Here is a 25,920-nt window from a genome sequence, read left to right on the forward strand (position 1 = left end):
CATATAATCATATCTAAGAGGCTGTAATTACTGCCCTGGCTCAGAGACCACTCGGTTTTTGTTTTTTCTCCCCCTCACGGAGACCTGAAATAACACAGCTAAAGCTACGCTCCGAGCTACGCTGGCGAGAGGCGGGTCGGCCATCGCTTCCTCCTCTCAGGGCCACGCTGACCACGGGCAGACGTATATGAACGGGGGGGGGGGGGAAACCAACACACCAAAACCCCAGTGAAGGGGCGCGTAGTCGTACCATTATGGCCCAGTCCTGACCACGGCGACCCGAGTTCCATTCCTGCACGTGGTCCTATGCTGCATGTCTTCCCCTACCTTCCCATACCTTCCGGTCTATCTCACGTTATAACAAAAGCATAAAAATGCTAAAAAATGAATCTTTAAAACCCCAGTGAAGCACCTGCGAGAGGCCGACGACTTCCGGGGACGAACGCGGTGGTTGGAACCAGAACGAAGGAGCCGCGGGGAGGAGCCCTGGAGACAGAACCCCGAGAGTGTGTTTATGCTTGACCCACCTGAGAGCGGAGCACACACGGGCACGAAGGAGCGAGTGGAAGAGAGAGAGCCCTAGTGCTGACTCCGTCGTTGCCCCCCTTTTACAGCATCCAGTTCTTCGAAGCAGTTTCTAAAAATACCGCCTCGAACCGTGCCCATCGCCCCGGCAACCAAAACACGTATACAGTAAGGACTGCTTCCTTAAAACATACGTTACGCAACCGTGGCGACGCGGCATCACCGTACCCGGGCGGAACCAACAGTCTACTGTTGACACCTGGCTGAGGTCACTCACTGCCTCCCTCCCCCCCCCCCCCCCCCCCCCCCCCCCCAGACGGTTCAAGCCTTGACTTACTAATGCTCAGGCCATTTAATGACACGGACATAAAGGCCTTATAAGAAAGTCGAATGCGTTTCGAGTCGAGCCACACATCAGACTAAGTCACACATCAGTTAAATTCTTAAGACCGCTACGGTCATAACAGTGTTATGGGTTGGGGGGGGTGCTGCTTGATGATTTTAAACTGTTTTTCGGGACAGTGACACTCATGTAGATCATATGCAGAGGGGAGAAATAACAGGCATTAGCTTTAAGTAGTAGGCTTGCACACACACACACACACACACACACACACACACACACACACACACACACACACACACACACACACACACACACACACACACACACACACACACACACACACACACACACACACACACACACACACACGTTAGCTGATGCAAGGTGCTGCATCAGTCCTACAAGAAATGAACGGTTTCCCAACTAGACATAACTAGTGTTCATAAACACACACATTGCTCAACATGGGGACTTACGAGTCACTCTAGAACCAACTCATCCTGACTCGGCAGAAAGGAAGTCTGCTCTTCTCGTTCACCATAACCACTTCTGACAGATACGCAGATTGCGTTGGTGTAAGTATCCTTGTGTCTAAATGTTTTGGGGCACCCTCTTTAAATAAACACAAGGATGTGTTTATTTAAAGAGGGTGCCCCAAAACAGTTCCTGTTTCTACCTTCTTGGCTGTGCGAGTCTTGACAACCAACTCAACCGCTCAAGAGGAGCAGGAAGTAGAATGAGCAAAGAAGGCAGGAAATGGTTATGAGAAAAAAAGTTTAAAAAAAGTATTTCAATGTTTATCACGGCCATCAGTAGCAAAGTAGAATATCTTCACAAATGTGTAATATGTGTGATATCTGATGCAATAGGGTTAGTAGCGTAGATTCCCTTCTTACCACCTGGTTGTCGCAAAAATGAACACTTAAAACTAGACATTGTTGACTTGATACATCATCACCGTTTAGACACGACTACAGTCGTGTAAAAATCGAAAATCAGTACAAAAAAATCGAGATTCTTATAAAAATCTAATATGTGGACGTGACACAGCCTTTCATTGTTTGTTTTTCCACTCAGCTAAAACACTTTAATTAGATCAGAAGATTTAATTATATCAAGTGCTACACCAGGTGCTTTTTGTTGGCCTATGATTAATTTACTATGTGCAAATGATCACCACCACTGCTGGATGAAGGCACAATTAGGACACATCCAAGGTTCTAGTGGGTAAACCGTTACCACATATATACAGTTTTTCCACCAACTGTTTAACCATTCAAAAATCCATTAATGTATAACAGAAATACCTGCTAAATTTTAAACGGGGAGAGACTCAGGAAGTGCACTTGAATAAAATGTAACAAACATGGTAGGTGCCCAAGGAAAGCATTTCCCATACCCTCCATGTGCAGAGATAATGATAAGATAATGCCTGATGCTCGGTATTATCCTGTAGGGTTTTAGGCTGTACCTCTGTGCATGATCTGGTGCTTCTCCCTCAGATAGGCCAGCCCTCTCAATACCTGGAAGAAAGGAGGGGATTCCGTTCACTACAAGTCTCTTCATTTGAGACCTCTGAACAAATATTTCCCCAAGGTGTTTTGCACTTCTTGGAAAGAGTACAAATATGCAAAGATTGTGTGATTCATGGTGTTCAAAATACAGTATGCATACAACAATATACATGAAACTAATGCATCAGAACTAATTTATACAATGCCTAAATTGCCTATGTATAAATATTTGATCTAAACGATTGAACTGACGGTCAAAATGAGTAACATGACAATGCCAGGTATGACACAGTACAAAAAATCTAGTTTTTGGGTTTGCCCAAAACCTTTAGTCCGAAATAGCACTTTGTTACGATAACATCTACTGGTCGGTAATCACCATTGCTCAAGACACAGACATAAACAAAAAAGGTACCCACAGCTATGCTGACTTTGCCCAGGATATCTTCAGGAATCCTCCTGGCTTCCTTCAGCACCTGGTCTAAGGATCCGCCGTCCTACAGACCCACGGAGCGGGTAACAAACGGAGGGTTTTCATTCCAAGAAAGAAAGAACACGCCAAAAGGACAGCGGCTCTGAGCTTGTGGCTCGGTCAACCAAACAGAGCATTTACATTCACATTTACATTTAGGGCATTTAGCAGACGCTTTTATCCAAAGCGACTTACATCGGTTGACACACACATTGACACACCGACGGCAGAGTCAACCACGCAAGGCGACAGCCAGCTCGTCAGGAGCAGTTAGGGTTTAGGCCCAATCCCATTTCTACCCCTTACCATTACCCCTCCCCCTTGCCCCTTCAAAACAAGGAGGAGGGGTAAGGGTTAGGGGTAAGGGGTAGAAATGGGATTGGGCTAAGTGTCTGGCTCAGGGACACAACAACACTCAGCTAACAGGAACTAGGGATCTACTAGCAACCTTTCGGTTGCAAGACAACTGCTCTACCTCCTGAGCTAAGCCGACCCCAAAGAAGGGCTCGACCCCAAAGAAGTAGATTGAAGCTTCGAAATGTGTGCCGATCCACAACGCGACTCACCATATGCTCCATGCAGATACTGATCTCTCCATCGCTGTAGAAGGCCCCGTAGAAGCCCACGATGTACGGGGAGTTACACTCGTGAAGCACCTGCAGCTCTCGGATGATCTGGTTCCTGATGGCAGGTTTGATCTCCAGGTGGATTAACTGTGGCAAAGATCAAATATATAGCAGGTTACCTTTTTCTCAAAGACTCAACACATTTGTGGAGCTTGAGCACAAACGAAAAACACGATTGGCACCACACCAAGACTCAACAAGAAATGACGGTAAAAACACAAAAAATTGACAAACAAATCTCTTAATGTTTTCCCCCCTTCAGTAGCAGACAGTTTTAATAAGTAACCACAAAAGCACCTTACCTTCCGAGCCATGACCAAACTCGAGGGCCTGTGGCGGACTTTGTTTACCACTCCTCCATTTCCTGCACCCAGCTCACAGATAGGGTGAAAGTCATCATCTTTCAGCTCTCCAACCTGAGCCTTCTGCGTCAGGAAGGCCTCCAGACGTTTCCTCTGCTGTTCATCCAGGTCCAACTCGCCCAGTTTTTTCTGCAGGGCTTCAAAGTTTGCCCTATAAGACACATGGGAAACAACACATTACACCCAGCAGCCACATAGAGCCACTCTCACGCCTGACTTGCACTGGTCTTGTGTAAACCTTGGTGTGTGTTACAGTGGGTTTGGTCAATTATAACAACAGCTTTTGGATTTCTGATTACTTCCCCATCATACCACATACAAACAAACAATGTTTGATCATATACTCTACCACTTTACTATACTGTACTCACTCGGATGCAGCATCGATGGTCGTGGAGATGGCCTGTCCCTCTCCGATGGGCGTAATGTTCAGGGGAACCGGTCTTCTCTTGGGAGCCATTTCAATAAGAGCAAGACTCAGTCCAAACACTTATATACTCTCTAACTATCTGGGTCTAATTAGTTATAGCGTTGACCAAAAACTATGCAGGAAGGAAAAGGGCAAATACGAGAACCCGGCTAGTAAATCAGCTCGTTAGCTCCACTAGTTTACTTTACGGCGCATGTCAAGTCCGCTATTCCGGTAAATCAGATCGGACGTTGTGTCGCATGTCAGGTCGCTTTTCGGTGCTACGTTGGAATTTGAAGGCGACACCTTAGACACTACTGCTCATCAAAACCACCGATCACTAGCCTCCTAGCTACTACTAGCTAACGCCGAGCTACAGGAAAACCTCCTCTTCCTTCTCCTCCTCCTCCGCTCAGTAGCGCGGTAGTAACAGCGCTGCCCGCCGGGCGGACACGAACCAGAGGCCGCCGAGATGACGGGCAGCTAACCCCTCCAGCCGGCCGTCGGATCACACCAACGTACAGCGAGGAGTCCCTCCGTGGTGCGGTTCTGGGGTTGAGAGAAGAGGGGTCTGGTGTGCGGTGCTTCAGGAAAACAGCAGCTGCAGCATCAAACTCGGAGAATGCTTCACGCGAGACTGGACTGGACTGACTGACTGACAGCAGGTCGATCTCACGATTATCGCGTCTTGTTGGTCCTATGGCTTGTAGAAACTCTAACATTAATATAAATGTATTGGGAGATTCACCTAGGCGCAATTGTATTATCGAGACAGCCAGCTAGACTGTAGAGACTGTTATCGATCTCAAATTTACTGGAGATTATCAGGCATACGAATGCTGGATTCCACATGTCAAGCACGACAATAAACCCACTTTCTATAGAAGATCATCCCAACATGTAGATCTTGCATGCACATTGAATACATGCTATGGTACAAGCACTTTTCCAATTAAATTATATTAGTTGCCCATTGCACAATTTATTTCACGGAATGCAGTGCATTTTATGTGCAATTGTATATGCAAACATGAATTATCACGATTGATAATGCTTTCCCATAGGCATATTAAAGAGAAATACAGAGCAAACAAGTTAGGGTTGACATTCACCTATATTCTGCCAAATAACGTCATGATCGAAGCCGTGAGTTTTCTTAACCTCGCATCATGCACCGGGTCATGATTTAACCTCGTACATTTGAGCATGTGTTCAGTCAAAGTGCATAGCAAGTTGTTGGCGCCATTTACCTACTTTTCGACGGGCCTGGTGAATTGGGGACCTCTACTGGGGCATAGTATGCATTACACAACAATAGTCTCCATGTTTGAAAGAAAACCATTTAAAATGCATGTAGAAATGAATAACTCAAGGTGGATGAAATGTGGAAAAAATAACCGCATGGAAGGTCAAGTTTTTAAAAATTGTTTTTAATTAATTCCACGCGTCAATAACAGGTGTTAGAATACGATCATTTCAAATTGTACAGTTTTTTCCCCCTTCATCAAGACACACGCGTCCCTAAGATCCAAGTATTTGGTACAGGATATAAACAATCTACACCGTGAGCACAATCGCTCCTCAGAGACCTAGTGGCTCGACTCCAACACTGGTACCAACGACATCCTCTTTAATTACCATTTGTCTTTCGGAACAACTGGAGGCGATTCCAAGCTTAATAAAATATTATTTAGATTTCGTCTTAATATGAACATATAAAAAGACAAACTGAAAAGAACATTTACATCATGGATTGTAAGCCTTTGCCCATGCTACGTTATGCATTTTGTATAATAAGAACAGATTTCACAAAAACAAAAGACCTGATTCTTCTGCCCTACCACACCACTCTCCGTCAGTGACAATCTGCAGATGACCCCGGCTCAGAAGCAATCCGCTCCACATCTTGCCTTCAACCATGAGAAAACAAAAGGTTTACAGGACCATTTCAATCCAATGGTATTCTATACCTAATTTAAAATAAAAAAAGCAGAACCAGCTGGGTATGGCGAGATTTAAGTTTTAACCCTTGTGTTGTCCACCTGTTTGCATCGGATAAGCCTTTGAGGGACAGGTGTAGTGCAGCCAAAGGGGTCAGCGAGCGCTCGTGTGTGTGTGTGTGTGTGTGTGTGTGTGTGTGTGTGTGTGTGTGTGTGTGTGTGTGTGTGTGTGTGTGTGTGTGTGTGTGTGTGTGTGTGTGTGTGTGTGTGTGTGTGTGTGTGTGTGTGTGTGTGTGTGTGTGTGTGTGTGTGTGTGTGTGTGGGGCTTAACAAATAATATCACTATCATCAGTGCTGCAGTGATTTCTAATCCGAGTCAAACCAAGAAACAAGAGAAATGGAAGACTGGCTTGACTTCACTTGCCGTTAATGGCACGGACCACGTTGATGCAAGCGTAACAGAGGCCCAATGCGGGAAGAGGGGTGAAAAAATAAAATAAAGACTTCTGAGCAGGGGAGTGGTGCGCCGCACACTCGTCTCGTCTGTCCGAGTGTCCGGAGTCAAAGTGCAGTGGTAGCGCTGCGTGGAGAACTTGCGGTGTTTTCTGAACAAACACCAGCGACCTGTGAAGCTTTGCGTAGCCGTGAGCGGGCTAGGAGAACGAGAAGAACATCTCTCACGAGGGTTCGCTGTCGAGGGGGGGGGGGGGGGGGGGGGAGGACGACGGTTAGCCTGGCTCCTGCTCGAATCCGATCCCCCGGTTCACGCTCGCATCGTCGCATCAGCAGTGTACGGACTTCTTCGGCTCCGATGGATGCTGCTGTTGCTGGTGGTTATTTCTGCCGTTGATGAGTATGTACAATTACTCGAACCGCAATGGATCTCAAAAGTTAAATGGTGAAGAAATTAAATAAATACAATACTTTTGAACGAAATCAGAAAATTTGAAAGGGTGCCAGCACTTGTAAATACTTCTCTGCAGCCACCGTCGCTTTTGGAGCTCGCCATTATATAAAACTAAAATGAACTCAAATAGAGAAAGCACAGGTAAAGCAAATTTTCCAGAGTCCAGCGCAATCTGCTGGCCAGCTCCACCAGCCGCAAAACGGTAGCCTCCCATCCACCTCACAAACTTCAACCTCCATTCAAAGACTCAACGAAAAAGGCACCAAAAACTCTAACTCGGTCCATTTAAATGTCCATCCACACGCAACGAAACATACCTGCTTTGGCTCCACCGTCGCTCAAGTTTTGTGGACAGTAGCTTAGCCAAGTCGCTTGACCAAGTAGCTTAGCCAAGTAGCCAACTACGAAAATCCCAACCGACGTTCTGCTGTTTCGACCCTACTCGCAAACCCCTTGAAACTCAAACCTGCCGTGGCCGTCTGGCCATGAGCCTGGCCAACTTAACCTTCACAGCAGTGGTCGCCGCCGTGGGAAAGAGCTGAATGGGACATCAAGAGAATTAAATAAACAAAAATAAAAGATCTCCAGTGTTAAATTGGCTTCACCCGTCGTCTCCTCTGTACTCTTGCTTCTAAGCTAGTCTATGGTCAGTCTGCTAAGTTCTTAATGACTGAGGTAGGTGCTCTGAATCTACGGACAATGGAACTATGGAAAGCGTCACACCGAAGGGGGGGGGGGGGGGGGGGGGGGGGAGGTTTTTTCTTGTGCCCATGTTATTAAAAAGGGACAGGTTCCGGATAAAAAAAAACCTCTCAAGAATTGAATCCGCTGCCAACACTACACACACACCCGAACACCGCGCTTGGGAGAGAGGGTTAGCCTGGCCTCAAACCGCCCCCCTCCCCCTCGGCCTCGCGAACCCTGGACGCTCAGGGCCACCGGAGCCGCCGCCGAGTGGTTAAGCCCCGCCCCCAGGCTCCCTGGTGTACTCTCTTCCACTTGCCCGTTTTGTCATAAATGTGAAAAAGCAGAGACGCAGACGTTGAAAACACACACGGCTAAAAGAGCCCGTAAGTCCAAGTCGAATACAAAGTAGTGGAGGAGGAGGACGGGTGGCGGTAGGGGGAGGCGGGCAGGGAGGACCAATCGGGTCTGGAGAGAGAGGCGGGAGAGGCGGTGGCTGGGGTTCCTCTACTCGGTGAGTCTTAAGGGGAGACGGTGGTCACGGCGAAGGACGAGGGCGGAGGAGGAGGAGGAGGAGGTTACCACCAGAAGGAGACCAGGGGAGCCGTTGAATCCAGCAGAGTGGGGGCCTCTCCGCTCTCGACTGGAGGTCGACCGGACCGTCGGCGAGTTTGTGTTTTGTCGGGGAATACGCAAGAGGCTCTGACGCTTGGGCATGAGGGAATGGATCTAGGAGACTACTGTATATCCCCCCCCCCCACGTGTCCCCACCCCCCCCTCCCACCCCCCTTACTCTGCACATCAGTCTATGGAGGGGGAGGAAGGCCGTCGCGCTCCGCCCGTCAGTAGGCCGTGACCAGGTCCTTGTCGTAGTTGTATCGGCCGCGTTTGGGGGCGGGGCTGTCGGTGCTGTCCTCAGTGTCCTCGCTGTCCCCCGCAGCCACGCCCCCTTCCTCCTCTTCAGAGGAGGAGTCCAGAGTCAGGTCCACCACGGCCCCGCCCCCGGGCGCCGCCGCCGCCGTCCCCACCGACCCGTTGGTGGACTTCCCCGTCAGGCTGGTGCTGCTGTGGGCCGGGGAGTGGCCGTTGGCCTCCGGCGCGCCTAGGCCCAACAACACAACAACACAACAACGGCGTCAGTCTGGGGCGGCGAGTGCTGCGGGAGGAGCCCGGGTTTATATGCAAGGGCTCTGGTGGAAGGCACTGGCTGGGACCCGGTTTAACCAGGTCTGATGAACTTAACTTTTCTGGGTGGTTCAACCCACTAGCCCCACTAGGGGTGGGAATCACAGGGTACCTCCTGGGATTCCCACCGATAAGATGCCATAAAGTTAAAAAGTGACAGGCACCAGTGCCAGCAGAGGTAAAGTCTTGAGCGCGTCCATAGGTTGAAGTATAATGCTAAACAAACTTAAATGGACCAGAAGTTTGAATGAAAAGAAGCTTGATTTGGTCCTTTGTCAACTCTTGCTTACACAGTTCTGACTGGTTTCAAAGTATAGCCCTCATTATATTTGACTGAATTATGGTGCACCATATTGATGCTGTAATGACCTGATCCTGAGGAGACAGACGAAGTGCGATCCTCTTACGAGAGAGCAGGCTAAAGAGAGAGCAGGCTATAGAGAGAGCAGACTAAAGAGAGAGCAGGCTAAAGAGAGCAGACTAAAGAGAGGGCAGACTAAAGAGAGAGCAGGCTAAGAGAGAGCAGGCTAAGAGAGAGCAGGCTAAAGAGAGCAGGCTAAAGAGAGCAGACTAAAGAGAGGGCAGACTAAAGAGAGGGCAGACTAAAGAGAGGGCAGACTAAAGAGAGGGCAGACTAAAGAGAGGGCAGACTAAAGAGAGGGCAGACTAAAGAGAGGGCAGACTAAAGAGAGGGCAGACTAAAGAGAGGGCAGACTAAAGAGAGGGCAGACTAAAGAGAGACCAGACTAAAGAGAGACCAGACTAAAGAGAGACCAGACTAAAGAGAGACCAGACTAAAGAGAGACCAGACTAAAGAGAGACCAGACTAAAGAGAGACCAGACTAAAGAGAGACCAGACTAAAGAGAGACCAGACTCACAGATATCCACCACGGGGTAGTCCGGTGTGTCGCTGCGTTCTCGCTCCCTCTCCTTCTCGTCTCTGATTGGTCGCCAGGAGCCGTCGGTGAGGTACTCTATTTCCTCAATGTCTTCATGCGTCTCCTTCAGGATCTCAGACAACAACCTGAAACAGAAGGGACTACTATTACACAAAAGAATAGTGATCAAATCAGACAAAACGTATACAGCATGGGATATACCTACAGAGCATCAGGATCAAGAAGATGCTTAACACACCAAGTTAGACTGCTCGATGAAATACAGTTGCAAAAGAAATAAAACAGAAATATGCCAAAATGTACAACCCCCTGAGCCAACCATTTCCAAATAATTGCTTGTCAAGGGCGACCTTAAAACCTTAAAATTATCTAAAAGCTGTAAAGCAGTGCATGTCCTAACTGGTTTGCGTTTCAACACGTTACACCAGTTTGTACATCGAGTGGCTCTAAATCACCCGGACCTATTTAGCAAAAACTCATTCAGGAATCACCTTAACAGAACGTGCGTGAGAAGAAAAAAAAGAAAGCGAAAAGAGTAAAAGTTGCTGCTCAGGTCTGAGCCTCGAAGCTGGGCCTCGAAGCTGGGCCTCAGGTCTGGGCCTCAGGTCTGGGCCTCAGGTCTGGGCCTCAGGTCTGGGCCTCAGGTCTGAGCCTCGAAGCTGGGCCTCAGGTCTGAGCCTCGAAGCTGGGCCTCAGGTCTGGGCCTCGAAGCTGGGCCTCAGGTCTGAGCCTCGAAGCTGGGCCTCAGGTCTGAGCCTCGAAGCTGGGCCTCAGGTCTGGGCCTCGAAGCTGGGCCTCAGGTCTGAGCCTCGAAGCTGGGCCTCAGGTCTGAGCCTCGAAGCTGGGCCTCAGGTCTGAGCCTCGAAGCTGGGCCTCAGGTCTGGGCCTCAGGTCTGGGCCTCAGGTCTGAGCCTCGAAGCTGGGCCTCAGGTCTGGGCCTCAGGTCTGGGCCTCAGGTCTGGGCCTCAGGTCTGGGCCTCAGGTCTGGGCCTCAGGTCTGGGCCTCAGGTCTGGGCCTCAGGTCTGGGCCTGTCCGGCCTCCTTACCCGTCGATGGTGAGCAGCTCGAAGGGGGCGGGCTTGTCACAGACGGGGCAGGTCCATGTTGGCTTCTTCTCGTTCATCTGCAGGAAGAAGACGGCGTCGAAGCACTGGAGGTGGGCGCAGGTCAGCACCCGGCACGGAACGCCTAGCCTCATCTTCACCAGCTGGGGGAGGGACGGAGGGACGCAGAGAGAGAGAACGGTTGGTACCGCAAGGGGATAAAGGTGGTGGACCCCACTAGGGATGAAGCAGCCACCCGTTTCAAGATGAACCAAGTTAAAATTAACGCAAGTTAAAAACGTGTTTGTCAACTTCATTTTGAAAATAAAATAGAGATAATACTGTCCAGCAACAATCAATGACACAGGTCAATGCAATTGAGTCAAAGAAAACATCTGTAAAGTAGAAACAGTACTCAAGAGAATCTATAGCCTTCTAAGAAGAGTAGTCTTAGCGTGGTATTATATATTCCATTATATTATAAGATTGCTGAGGGAAACACTTAATGCTGCTAATTTGTGGTCAGGACATTTTAACAATGCTGCAATAGATCTGATAACCGTGATCATTTTTGTTACTATAATCGGGATACGATATTTAATACCGTTTCCTGATATTTCCAGCCAAAATGTTTTGGTTGAAACGCCAATGCCTGCAGGACCTGTAGGCCTCGTTGGGCAAGATCAAGAGAACTCCTACCTGCTCCTTTAATGGCGTGCATCTTGGCTTTTGACGCGTGAGCTTAAGGACTAAACATCGAATACCAGTTGAACTAAAGTTGGCTGAAATGTGTGTAGAACCGTTCAAGGTCATGAGGTGCAGAGGAGTGGTGCAGAGGAATGAGGTCACTCCGTCCTCATTTTCTCACTCGTGTTTTTATGTTCTGTGCTCTTTCATCTGTTTACAAAATGTACATTTGTCTACACATGCTTGTATATCTAATGTGTTTTAAATAGCTACAGTTTTGCACTTCCTTTCATGCTTTCATCAATCAATTTTATTTGTGTCTTTTGTTAAGCACATCGAGTGGCCGTTTTGTGTATGAAATGGGCTGCACAAAATAAACTGCACTTGACTTGGGTCAAATATTTGACCCTTTAAGAGAAACAAACAGAGAAAGTACTTACTGGACAGATGAGAGAAACCCGTAGTCCCGTGGTCGCAATCTCACTCTCTGGGTCGTACCGTAGTTTGTCTTGGACTAGACGGGGTCAACCGATGAAATATTGTAAAATGGGTCAAACCTCAACTATGCATGGAACAACAACTGTAAACATATCTCTTCCTCGATATTTTTTGCCAGTGGTAAGTAAAGTGGGCCGGAGCAGTTTCGACTTATTGATTTCATCTTTTGAACCAGTGGGAAAATGGAACGGATTGGAAACTAGCAGAACAATATGCCTTGAGAACTAGTTTTGGGAAAAACATTTTTCCAAAAAGTCTTCATTCATGCATATCGTCCCCAAAGTCCAGGGACTTCCTGACACACCAAGCAAGCATCCATGAGTTCCCTGCATGTACACTACGTTCTGCCACTGGTGGGAACAGAACTAGACAACGTTTTAAGTACCCATAAAAACAACGACGCTGGGAAATATTCTTAATGACCAATAAACTGAGAAGAGCGGACGTGAGGAAGACTTACTGCGCTCCCGACATCGCTCGGCGCTCTCCACAGAACAGAGCTTCAGCTGGCTGAAGAGGTCTGCTGAGGTGAACACCCGCACCAGGTACACCGCCACCGAGTAACGCTGGGGGGGGGGGGGGGGGGGAAGAACCATGAGACCTGGGTGGAACTCATCACCTTGTGGTGGCAATAGTGTGGAGCCCAAATAAATTAAAATACATTTATATATTTAACATTAGGGCTGGGTATGGCCAGGTACCTCACAATTCAATTCAATTCTTTAGGTCTTGATTTGATATTGATCCAATTTCTTCGATATCGATTCAATAATACATGCAGATGACAAAAATACCTAAATATTATTTAGGTATAAACCATTTCAAAATTAATCAACCATTTAATTGTGCTTTAACTAGCAAAAAGGGAATGCACCATTGTATAGTATTGTTCCTGAGCTAAACTTGCAGCATAAAGTAATAATAATAACATGGACAAATGTAAAAGGGCATGTACAATATACATTTAGGCATACTCGCTTCTAGATTACAATGACTGAGTATGCTTATTCTATTTTATTTTAATGGTAATAATCGATTTAAAAAATAATCTTTATCGAAATTGAATCGAGAACAAATAAATTGCAGTGCATTGATGAATCGATTCTTTTACCCAGCCCTATTTAACATCTATGTGTATTTGCGAACTGCAGGAAGAAGATTTGGTTACATTTCATCCAAGTTATTCCAAGGATAGAAAAACAATAAAAAATTACAATAAGGGCGCGAGACATCGCTCAGTTCTAGAAGACTCCATGTCAGTGTTTCGGTCGAGGTGAGGGGTAAATCATCAACATGGCCTGGCCCAAGATACGATGACCGTGTTATCCTTTGTAGGATGGAGACATCGAGGACGGTTCGGATCAAACCCAAAGCTGTGTAACCCTGGTAACTGTGACAACACTGATTCATATGTTGACTGTTCAAATTGTGTTTCCATAAACAATGGAAATATGATGACTAAAGACTCAAGACTAATTTGTGATGGCCCTTCTGCTCTTCCCCTCATAGCCTGATGTTAACCCTTGTAGGTAAAATGATAAAGTGGCCGCTTTGTTAGAAAATTTGTTGCGTGTTTATTTTGTAGAACATTTACTCAATGTGCTTTGTAAACCAGAGTAGATGAATATACCGGCTTGTATATCCAAGTCTAGCTTCTTTTATATGCTGATAGGCCCAAATTCTGTATTGAAGTATGGCTTAGAGAAGCTTCCTTAACTCAACCAATGAAAATTCAGGACAAGATCATTCCAACAAATCCAAAACACAAAAAACACTGTTCAAGTGAGAAGAAAACACGTGATTAGTCTTTCAACACCGTACATCTTACAGAGAGAAGAACATGCCCCGAGGCAACATAGCTTGGATAAAAGTTGTCGTTCAACATGGAGTACATACATAGTGCTGTTAGAGAGGCTCACCTTGCCAAAGTTGCCCCAAGTGACGGTAACTCTGTTGCTGACTGTGGAGAGGTGCAACCAGGGGGTGATGTTAACGGGTCGGCAGGGCCGTCGCGGCTCCACCCCGGGCTTGTTTGACGGGTAATAGCCCTGGACACACAGGTAAACACGCCAGCCCGTCAACAGCCATCCTACAACACTCGCTCAGCAGAATTTAAGTTACGATTCTTCAGATTATGGTTCTACATAATAATAATAAAAATAACCTAAAATTAAAATCGAGGCGAATCCCTTAAAAGTTAAAAGATTCTGCTACTTTTTAAATGTCTTTTATCAAGACATCAGACACTCAAAGTGAGGCTAGATATCAGAGGGAAGATTACTCACTGGTACGTGACAGTAGGACTGGTTGACTTTGACTGCGATATTAGGTGGATATTGATCCTCCTGGACCCCAATAGAGTCTGTGTAGCAGATTCTGAAGAATATAAATGAGGAAAAAGAGGCAGGAGGAGGTAAGAGTTAGTTTGACATAGAAATGTTTGGTTGCCAAGACAGCTACAATTACACTTTGCCCAACAGACATGCTTTCTCTTTGCAACTGAACATCAAAATATTGCTATGCAAAAAAAAAACAACAGGAAGACTGCTTGTAAACACCCCACCATGGATGCTTCCTGTTGTCCCTATTCCTGTCTATTCAACTGGAAAGCTCAGGATGTTGAAATGGAAACCTCTTGTTATTATTGACGTAGTAAGCCATTAGTCAGTTCAAACTGAAACTGTCCCAGCATGCACTGGGTTGCTGGACTCCATGTTGGAATTGGAGGATACTAATGGAGTAACCGAGAACTTACTTAACCGACGAGAGAGGATCTGTTTAATAGTTTGCGTGGCATTTATTATTATTTATGTTTTTAATAAGGCTTACCTAAGCACGACTTGGATTGATTTTATTCCTGCACGGAGCTCACTGCGGAAGAGATCAAAAGGTTAATATGTTACCATCAGTGACAAAAATGTAGTGAATAGCAGAGAATTTAGGGAAACTGTTAAGACCGTATTTATCTTACCTGGCATTCCTGATCTGGTCTGCTTGGCTCTGTGTTAACTCAAATATGCACTGACTATCCTGCAACTTCTCGTTGTTCTGGGCAACTGAAAAGAAGGAAGATGTCAAAACAAAGCCATTCTCTTTAGTACAATAAAAATATGAGCAGAACATTTAGTATTTCGTGGCTTCATGAATAATCTATACGATATTCATCACAGAGCTAGCCCTGGAGATGATAGCCGCCATTCACTGAACCCATGGCCACACCATACATTTTACATTTAACAAACAAACAGACGGTGCTAATACACCTGGATGTCTATTAACTTGTCCGTAACTCTGTCTGAAAGGACATTGCTCCAAATGGAGGTGAAGGGTACAGCTTATGCAAAGGGCTGGTGAAACTAGGCCGGAGAAGACATTGAAACCGGCTGGATGACTGAAGTCGCCCACTATCCCCCAGTGTAAACCACCAGGAGGAAGAATCCATAAGACAGCAGGCCACCGTCTGGTTTCAAAAGGACCCCTTACTCAGTTCTGTGGGTGGCAGCAGTGTTTCCAAGTTTTGGTAGAAGGGCAGGGGCACCGGCTTGACCTCGGCCACAGGTGCTGCGATAGGTTTGGAGATGCCATTGAGGTAGTCTGCGCCCTGAGAGGTGGCTGTAGGAGAGGAGCTGAGCGAGGAGGAGTAGGCGACAGGGAGGCCCTCTGGACGCCGCGCTGCCAGCCAGCCGGAGGTCTTGGGGAAGCGCGACTCGTACAGCTGCCTGACGTTCTTCAGCAGCTCCGGACTGTACTCGGTCTGCACCAGCCTGAGCGCACGACCCACCAGGTCCTGCTTCAGCCCGCTCTTGCTGCGGCCCATCGAGGCCAGCAGCGTCTGCAGGTCCGAGACCCGGAAACTTTTGACCATGTTCTGGAAGGGGAGACCAGAGCGCCGGAGGAACAAATTAGTCACTATGAGGTTGTTTATCAAAAGAGGGGAGGGGTGATCTGTGGGATCTTAGAGCAACATGTAGCTTATTGCAAGCAATGAATTGAGAATGAGGATCACAACAGTGATTTTCTTATATTAAACATCCATTCACATTTCCACCTTCATTGTCATGTGCAGAACATCATTCAGTGCACTGTTTTATGTACAAAAATAGAAAAACATAGCATACTAACACTAACTCTATAAAACACACATACATGCCAAATGATTAACCATATGGATTTTTTGCGTTTCATTCATTCACTATCAGCATAACCAAACATAAAAACGCAAACTGAAACGCAAGACAAGCATGTTCTGCTTGTCCATCCAAGTTTAACAGTACAGCAATTGTTGGGATTTTGCCTCGACACAAATGGAATCAGACATAAATGAAAGCTTGTTCTAGGATATAGACAGTGTCTTAATCAAAACATACAATGGTCAGTCACAAAACACGACCCGTGTATGATACTGGGGACATAAGCATATTTGAAGTGCGTGCTGAACAATAATAGTAAGCGGTGGGAGGTGGTGACACTTTGCACAACAACATGAGCGGTCCTACAATAGAAAGAACCACTTTACTGAGATCATCCATGAGACATGTCCAGCATAGCCTCTGCTAACACGCTAGCAAGTTATATTAAAGGCTGGGGTGAGATTCGGATGGATGGTAATAATTGACTTGACAGGTGCACACACTTAAATAAACTAATTGAGTAGTTTATCGATATCCATTCAGCTATATCCGAACTGTCTGGTGCCATACAGCGAGCTGATAGCATGCTAGGCACAAGCTACCGAATGTTTTTATGGTCTCATCATTCATTTCGACTGTCTCTCCCCTATAGCCAGCTCGATGCTAGCCCAGCCAGTGTACAGGGCTAGCTAACCAGGCTAGCTGCTGAGGCTACTTCGTATTTTCAGACACCAAATATTCAACAATTGTCATAGTAATAACTCCTGGCCCCATTTATCCTGAACCCATATGCCTAAATGCCTTTACGGGGTCTGCTTGGACAGCCCCGGAGCCCCTCTCCCACCCACCCAGGCGAGCCCAGCTCTACTTGCCATCGCTTCCACCAGTTCGGCCGCCATCTTCGTGCAGCAGTACCGCGAGAGTCCTGGAGGATGGATGTTCTCTCACCAATGAGGCGCTGCGGTGTCTCTGGTCGACGCTCGGCTTCGGCCAATCACAGGCCATCCCTTCCACATGCCCGGAGCAGAGCAGGGAAAGTAGGCGTTCCGATCCCGATTTAAAGTTACAGTACAACTTTTAAAAAATCACTAAGAGTCGGGTCTTTTTTCCATAACAGGCCTCTGTGACCGCACATATACAGGTGATAACAAATATGGAGAACTTATTAGCGACTTAGTTTGATATCCTCGAGTTATTTTGATCGTGCGGTTTACATTTCTTTTAAATTCGACACCCTTCTTAATTATGGTGTGCCAACTGGCCTGGTTCACGTGGGCTCTCGGCTCCCGTCTGCACGATATAATCCACTCCGTGTTTTGCGTTCAACCACTCATTCTCGACTGAATTCTTTGTCTCCCTTAATTATTGAATCAAACTCGTATACTAATTCATTAGTATCTATGGGAATCGTATCACATCACTGCATCGAGCAACGATGAGGGATTTCGAAGATATGTCAGGGGCTCTTACCGCCCCCCTGGATAAAGAGGGAAATGGAGGGAAACTTATATCTCCGCTCCATACTATTGAAATCTAGTCCAGATTTTCGGAGAGACTCTTCGTGTCTTCTGCTAGACAGACAAAAACACACAACACATATTAAACCCAACGTCATAATTGAACCATGACGATTTCACTTGCTCCTTTGTATGTAGAAGTCCTTAATGAATTGCATAGTGCAAGTGCATTGCACTTTGTTCCACTGAGTGGACTTTCTTTATGATCTTGATCTATGATCTTCATGATCTTCTTTTTTTATTTCTCTTTCCCTTTCTTTCTTTCTTTTACATAAACTTTACTATTTAAGACTTCTATCTGGTCCGAGACGGACACTATTTGTCTCTAGAGTTATATTCTATCGTACATATAAATATATTTCAAGAAGTGAAATACATTTTCGCTCTACCTTTGGATTGGGTCAAAACTAAAGACAAAGAGACTCTTTCAATTATCGTTCAAATATTTGCACGCAATCGCTTGTTTGTCATACAGCAGGACTGGGCACTGGGACTATTTAAGGGACGTGATTTAACCAGGAGGGGGCGACAGAGTCCTCTAGCTGTGGTCAAAGCCAAGTGAATCCCTGTCAACACAAACAGCGTGGCGGATCTGTGGAATATAAACGGTTGGCCAATTTCTGGATAAGTAGGCTACAATGTCAATATTTTGTTGAAACGTGACTCCACCAGACGGTAGAAATGTGAAAAGAAAGAACCCAAATCAGCGGATCAGTCTGGAACCTTCTGACAGTTATCATTTGATATGAAGACATGGCTTGCAGACATGCAGTATTAGCCTATACGAATACATTACAGACATCGAGAATGATTGAGAATACGGTCTATTAAACACATTTCTAAATATGATTTATAATACAGTAGCAAATTAGAATAAATAATTATGGAACGATAATAAATTAATGCTAAATATAAACTTGTACGCAAACTGCACAAACCACATCTTATTTTTATTCAGTGGTAATTGCGTGCAATACGGTACTACTGGTATAGGGAAGACTATATATCAACCCTTTCTTTGTTGTAAACAAGAATTACAGCCATCCGGGGTTTGACAGGACCACATCAAATCTGATTAATTACTGCTCTATTTTAATGAAGTCATTCCCTCCGTGGCATCCATGTGGTCAAAACCACTCTAACACAATAACGGTGTACTGTCTGAACAGCCTCTGCAACTGCAAGCAGCTGTTCCTACAGGACCCTTTGTTTTATGCTTAATCTGGAGTGTTTAATCTCCCATAATTACAAAGATTTGCTTAGATTGATATCAATAATCCTCCTTCAACGAGACTCCCTGCATTGGCCTCTCTGTGGTACTCATGTGAGGGATGAACTCAAACTCCAAACAGCCACCTTCTTAACCATTACACACCTTCACTCTGTCGGGCAACGATAAGAGTTATTGCATCGTTATCCATTGAGTTAATTAGAGAAAGACATACGTTGCTATCATTGGATGGCTTACGAAAAAGACAGCATTTAGTACCCTGTATCTCCACGTCAGCTCCTCGCGGTAAACGACAATCGAGTATCTCATGATTGTCTGTAAACTTGATCTTGTCAATGAGGAGACACACAGGCCGTGAGAAGAAGCACACAGAGCCCTCTGTTCCAAGACGGATATTGCATGTTTCCTTTAATGATCTGAAATCCACACACATACGTCTTGGAAGTGTCTTGACAAAGACATCTCTTTTTTATTACTTGGTAGAATTTGACTATTATAATTGCTTTGCACCCGGTTCAAGGAACATCCGTACTGTACCCGCAGCGATATATTGTTTCACCTTCTTCTGACAAATGTACTTATTGTAAGTCGCTTTGGACAAAAGCGTCTGCTAAATGGACAGACTCAGCGGGAGTAAAGCAGACCTGGACTGAGTCTAGCTTCTCTACAACAAAGGAGCCCAACGTTCCAGAGAAAACTGCTTGAGAACCCACAACAAAACAATAAACAAGCTTTTCGTCTTGACCATCGCAACGGGCCGTCTGAGAAGGTGGGTGTCAGCCCTGATAAGACAGAGCAGAGGCCAAAGGTCGCACGAGAAGAAAGGGCGGATGAAAGTCAAAGAAGATGAGGGGGATGTCGATCAAGGACATGAGGGGGAGGAGGTTAACACCACCTCAATCTGCAGCATCTTAGAGAGATCCCAGGACAAACCCGCCCGGTCCCGCATCGCTCTCATCGCCGTGGCGACCCCAGCGTGGGAGGAGGGGAGGCGGCAGGCTGTGAGACATCTAGCGGTGGACGGTGGCTGACTGTCCCCCACCTCGGGAGAACGGTGTGTCTGGGCCACGCTGCACGGTGAACGAGTGCAGCGCTGCGTTTGTTGCTGTGGGGGTTGCAGAGTGAGTAGCACTAACAGATTGTCCCTGCCCTCCTGGAGCCCCCCGCCCAGACACTGTCTGTCCTTCCTGGCTCCATGGCACTTCTGGGGGGGGGGGGGTGGGGGGGGGCCTCGGCACCATGATCTGCGGTAGATATGAAGTTGATGATGTCTGAAGTTGATATTGGACAGACATACAATGGAGCATACAGCTAACACGCGCGCACGCACACACACACACACACACACACACACACACACACACACACACACACACACACACACACACACACACACACACACACACACACACTAACACACAGTCAGCCAAATCCGGTGTTCTTGTATCAGGTTCCAAAGACAACATCTATTAACTTGGTGAGATTAGATTAGAAATAATGGAATCATATCTACTGCTGCAGATCGAAATTACACGAAATTACATCAAACACAAATGTAATATTTGTTCAATAACAAACTATTTTAACATTGGTATTGATGATAGTACATTTACTATTGCCCTTGGAATGTATTTCAAAACAGGAAACATTCGTTTTTTTATGAAATGAAAGGAAGATGGAGGAGGGGGGGGGGTGTCTGGGGAGAGATGGAGAGCAGGGTGAAAGAGGGGTGGATGAAGAGGAGGGGTTAAGGCTGGGTGGAAGTGTACTGAGACTGGCTGGACCGAACAGGTGTGAACGCGCCTGACGGGGAGTAAGTCGATCAGGAGAGATAGCATGATTCATTTAGAGATGATTAACAAACAGCAAAGGCTAGTGTGTGCTGGGTTCAGTCCTACCTGTTGGCTTCTTGAGCGGAACGCCCAGACCCTACCTGTAAAGAGCTGCATCTGAAGTGACCGTCAGTCACTTTGGATTAAATCCACATTAAATAGTATCATGTAAATAAATGACTCAAAAGCTAATTGTGTATGCATATTTACATCAATATTTAACCATGGATCTCGCTGAATACTCACTTACATTTCTATTAGTGCACAAAAATATGACGAAACTAATTGGCAAAGCGAAAAAACAACTGGCTGACGATGAGATGATGATTCAGAAAATCCCAGTAAAGACGTCAACTCAATTATCAGCCGCAGCTCTGCCGTCAATAGTGTAATTCCTCCTGGCTTACAACGGTTGGCATTTACACCAGCCCGCTGCAGTCGACCAGGATTAGGTCAGGCATTGACTTCGCTGGAATTTGTTTGTCTCAGCCCATGTGGGCTTTATATCCGGAAATGATTGAATATTAGCATGCAGCGGTATTTGACGCATAATTACATTTTGAATTGTCAAACAAGCTGTCAGAGGGCTGCAGGTTCAAAGCGGAGAAGAGGGTATATTAAAATGTTATCAGGGGTTATGCTTTTTAAAACAATAGAAAATCCATCTCATTACTCTTTGTCCACCAAATCTCCCAATTCCCTGTTCAGGGTCTAATTGGAGACCTAATTTGCTTAATTCCACCCGCATCAAATCCTCTTCAATTCAATAGCTTTAGGGCTTAATTTGGTTGAATATATCTGCTGGATATACACACACACACACACACACACACACACACACACACACACACACACACACACACACACACACACACACACACACACACACACACACACACACACACACAACAACATACACACAGATACACATTGCACACACATGTACACATACAAAAACACCCATGCACACACACACACACACACACACACACACACACACACACACACACACACACACACACACACACACACACACACACACACACACACACACACACACAAACACACACACAGACACATTAATTGGATGAAGCGCTTTAGGACACATGAACATAATTATTTTAATATTACATGGGGCATGATACTAATCCTTTCACTATGCTAGATAATTATGCACTTGCTGATTGACTATGATGAATTTCAACGCATCACAGAGAGTGGACAAGAAATGGCATTACTTGAAAAGGACATCTTACAGACACATCACTTGCCATATGTTAAATGTAATTAAAGAATATCACTTGGGACATTCTGGGCCATTGATTTTGGGCCTGCATCTGTGATTAGCTTACTAGTGTGTGTGTGTGTGTGTGTGTGTGTGTGTGTGTGTGTGTGTGTGTGTGTGTGTGTGTGTGTGTGTGTGTGTGTGTGTGTGTGTGTGTGTGTGTGTGTGGGTGGGTCTATGTGTGGGTGGGTCTATGTGTGTGTATTTGTTGGCACCTGTGTACAAGCCATCATGTATCTTTGGGGATGTTAAAGTGATATTGAAATGTTACCATAGATCATCTGTTTGTATGCACATTTTGTAGGTGTGTTTGTGTGCATGGACGGGTGTATGTGTGTGTGTGTGTGTGTTTGTTTGCTATCAAAGTCAGTGTGTTTGCGTGTGTGTGTGGGTGTGTGTGTGTGTGTGCACGTGCGTGCGCGTGTGTGTGCGTGTGTAAGTGCGTGCACGAAAGTGTGTGTATGTCCATGTGGACTCCCCTGTGTGCGTGTGTGTGAGTGCATGTGCACTTCATTTTCCCTAACCCATTAAAATGCACGGAGTGGGCTGCAGATTAAGGCCCAGAGACGTGTTCCTGACGCCCACAGAGGGAGGGGAGCAGAGCCTTCCTGCTCGGTCTCTGCTGGGACACGATGCTGAACTTCTAATGCAGTTATAGCAGCATTCCAAAGCTGATCTTACAGGCCCCTGCCAAATTGGACCACTGGCTCAAGGTACTTAATCCAAGCAGGTCACCGTGTAGCTGAGAGTGTGTGGGTCACCCAATGGTAGCATCTGGTTGTTATCCAACTAAAGGTTATCCACATTTGGATTGATGTGATTGGCTAGTGACCCCATGGGATAACGTACACAGCTGTGGATAGAGTGTGAAGTGTCCAACAGAGTGCAGAGGTGTGTCTCGACAAATGATATTGGTTTGTGTTAAAGATTGAGAAATCATTCAACTTTATTCCGTTTTCACTAAACAATCAACGCCAATGTGGTCTTAGTTGTGTCTTTTTGATTAACAAATGATAATTAGTCCCTCATTAATTTCAAATAGGATGAATTCACTAATTCATAGCCTATTATGACTTTATTTATTGAAAACAATAAGTGGCATGTAAATGTAATTTAATATTTATTCTTAATATTATTTTATATTGAACCTTCGCCTAAATTAATTAATTTATAGATACAAATTTCATATTAAACCATCTTTCACATCTAACTAGCCCATCAAAAACTAAGTCATGTCAAAAAACTGAATTGTAATCGTCTTTGATGTATCAAATACCAGAAATAGCAATCACTGCACTTCATTCTTTCATCTTATTTTTTTGGTTTTTTCGTAACCCTATGTACACCACCACATCAACGCCACAGCTTTTTAAGGTGAATATTTAATTTTACAGAATTGTGATTTATTTTTCCTTTCAACATAGTAGTTTTAAAGTAATCATCACAGAGCCGAAAAGTTCTCCAGCTGGTTCTGAATAATACCGACGAAAATTGCAAACTATTAGAAAGCATGATTGCATAGAAGGTGGCTCGTATTTAGGGCATAAGTAGCACTGCGGAGAACCCAAAGCAGCTGCTTCTCTGGCGGTGTCCCATCACGAACAATAGCCCGCCGCTCCCGCGCTTCAAAGGGCCCATAATAGTCAATCGATCATCATGAATGCGAGGCGCTATTCTGCAGATTACTGTTAACAATAATTTGCCTCAGTGTACCGTTGCCATCTTTGAAGCAATGTTTTATTGCCTTTCTTTTTATCAGCATCTGTCATCCCCGAGGTCCGCTGTTTGATCTCTTCCACCAGTCTCTCTCCCGGGGGTCGCGTTGACCTGTTGATTGGCAGCTGCGATCAGACATATGGTAGGACTAGACATCGACCGGGGCTCCCGGGAGACAAAGGCAGACCAAGTGATTTTTCTGCCCCATTTTCTTGCGGTAGGATGAAGACTGGGGAGTATTGGCAGAGGACCTCGGAGAGAGGGTCGGATCCCACCACTAGATGAAGCGCGGTGTCTGGAAATGGGTTAGGACTCTTTTCACACTTTTGGCGTAAACAAGGGGACGGAACAAATCTTTTTTAATATTAAAAGGTTGGATGTGACGGAAAAGTATGTGCCCTCCGGTACTCATCAACGTGTCTCCGTCTCAAATAATTTGATGGAGCGTAGTCTACCGTAATGACAGTGTGAAATACATCATTATCACGTTTATCACAGCTGCGGACTAAACAAAATAAAAAAGTATCTGTATTATTACAAAAATAAAGGTTAAGTATGCAGTAAGCATTGGTTTGATAAAATTAATTAAAATAAGACGTTTTTGTTTTGCTGGCCCGCTGTTGCTGTACCACCGGTGTGGATGAACGCAGCTGTCCAGCATCCCATGTCGGCTGACGCGTTCAGCCTCTCGTTGTAATCCAATAGGGCTGCTTTGCTCGCCTACCCGTAAAAACGCACAGATGTGACGCACACCCTAAGTTGTGGCGTGCGTGCGCGCGCGCACGCACGCACGCACACACGCACGCACTGCACGTTCACGCGTATGTCCGAGCGCACGCTCTCATTTAGTGAGGCCAAAGGAGGGCACAGGACACCCCAGCCTCTCTTCCTGTGAGACCGGCGTTGCCATGGTGACGCTTCCTTGACCACAGCCTCCAGTGAAACCCGGGCCGCCTTTTGCTTAGTGACCTCTGACCTATAGGCCACGGCCAGGGTCAAGAGGTCAACGATGACCGGAGGCGCAACGAGAGAGCACTCCCGTGATTGGCACTCGGGCGTGCTGGTCCCGCCCCCGCCCCCCCCACACCTCTCATTAGCATTAATTACCTGGCGGTGTCGTCATCTGGTGTGTGAGAGCCACCCCACCACCCGCCATCTTACCCCGGCCACCGCAAGGGTCGCCTGCTCCATACCAAGGCGATGCGATGGTCAATACCGTATCATTTGTATTCAGCGCTACAGCCATACACTCCCCCACGCACGCCACGTACACCCGCGCCGAGACACACCTGTGCTGCGGCCCGGCCGCCACACACACGCTGCTAGGGCCGCTCTTTATTTATTTTCTGATGATCAGATTCCATCTGCAGCAGGCTCATTCCCTCCGTCATGATGGTTATGATAGCGGTAATGATCATCAATATTCCAGGGCCCCAATAATCCACTGTGTGGGGGGATATTTATAGTCCGATAGGCAGGCGTGTGTGTGTGTGTGTGTGTGTGTGTGTGTGTGTGTGTGTGTGTGTCCCTGTGTGTGTGTGTGTGTGTGTGTGTGTGTGTGTGTGTGTGTGTGTGTGTGTGTGTGTGTGTGTGTGTGTGTTTGTGTGTGCCTGTGTTTATGTGGATGTGATTTTAATCTGCATATTTTCGGATCAAGGCCGTAAGTACAAACACTAACGCTGCTGACATCTCCCTTTTTGAACCAAGATACCTTGTACAGGATCGGGTTAGATTTGCTTCAAAAAGGCGTTACGAGTTTATTTATCTCTGTTATTTTCTTGGTATCAAATGCTGCACTATATCATCCCTGTGGCTCTGTATAAGTCAATAAATGCAAAATCAACTCTCTGTTTTCAGGAGATAAGGCTACTTAAGATCTATGAAAATCCAAATCGTATAAATGTGGTTGCTGTAGTAGTCGCCAGTACCCCAGTGTTGCATACTGCTTCCTTCAGTAAACTCTCCATGACACTAAGAGCCACTGATGAACTGTATCATCATTATAGGGTTAGGGTATAGGGATATGCACATTCACCGAGCCAGCCAGTCTTAGGCCTGGTGAATCAGAATCTGATAGTAAGTTGGGGAGAAGTTTGCACAAGGGTGGGGTG

General features: G+C 46.1%; 2 protein-coding genes across 2 annotated transcripts; both read right to left on the bottom strand.

Moving 5' to 3' along the window:
- Positions 1 to 74: 74 nt before the first annotated feature.
- Positions 75 to 4,876, bottom strand: map2k2a (mitogen-activated protein kinase kinase 2a). The gene is made up of 7 exons (XM_060066300.1): positions 4,217 to 4,876; positions 3,786 to 3,996; positions 3,424 to 3,570; positions 2,805 to 2,882; positions 2,343 to 2,394; positions 413 to 527; positions 75 to 84 (listed from the first exon to the last, which is right to left on the bottom strand). The coding sequence occupies exons 1-7, from the start codon at positions 4,303 to 4,305 to the stop codon at positions 75 to 77; spliced, it is 702 nt and encodes a 233-aa protein (XP_059922283.1). The 5' UTR covers positions 4,306 to 4,876.
- A 787-nt stretch (positions 4,877 to 5,663) lies between these two features.
- LOC132468668 (E3 SUMO-protein ligase PIAS4-A-like) lies at positions 5,664 to 17,231 on the bottom strand. The gene is made up of 11 exons (XM_060066426.1): positions 17,101 to 17,231; positions 15,582 to 15,966; positions 15,070 to 15,154; positions 14,928 to 14,969; positions 14,384 to 14,474; positions 14,018 to 14,146; positions 12,559 to 12,664; positions 12,041 to 12,114; positions 10,917 to 11,077; positions 9,850 to 9,995; positions 5,664 to 8,887 (listed from the first exon to the last, which is right to left on the bottom strand). Exons 1-11 carry the CDS (start codon positions 17,125 to 17,127, stop codon positions 8,628 to 8,630), a joined length of 1,506 nt encoding a protein of 501 aa, XP_059922409.1. The 5' UTR covers positions 17,128 to 17,231; the 3' UTR covers positions 5,664 to 8,627.
- Between the last annotated feature and the right edge of the window lie 8,689 nt (positions 17,232 to 25,920).

The sequence above is a fragment of the Gadus macrocephalus genome, chromosome 12, assembly GCF_031168955.1.
Source record: "Gadus macrocephalus chromosome 12, ASM3116895v1".
Lineage (NCBI taxonomy): Eukaryota > Metazoa > Chordata > Actinopteri > Gadiformes > Gadidae > Gadus > Gadus macrocephalus.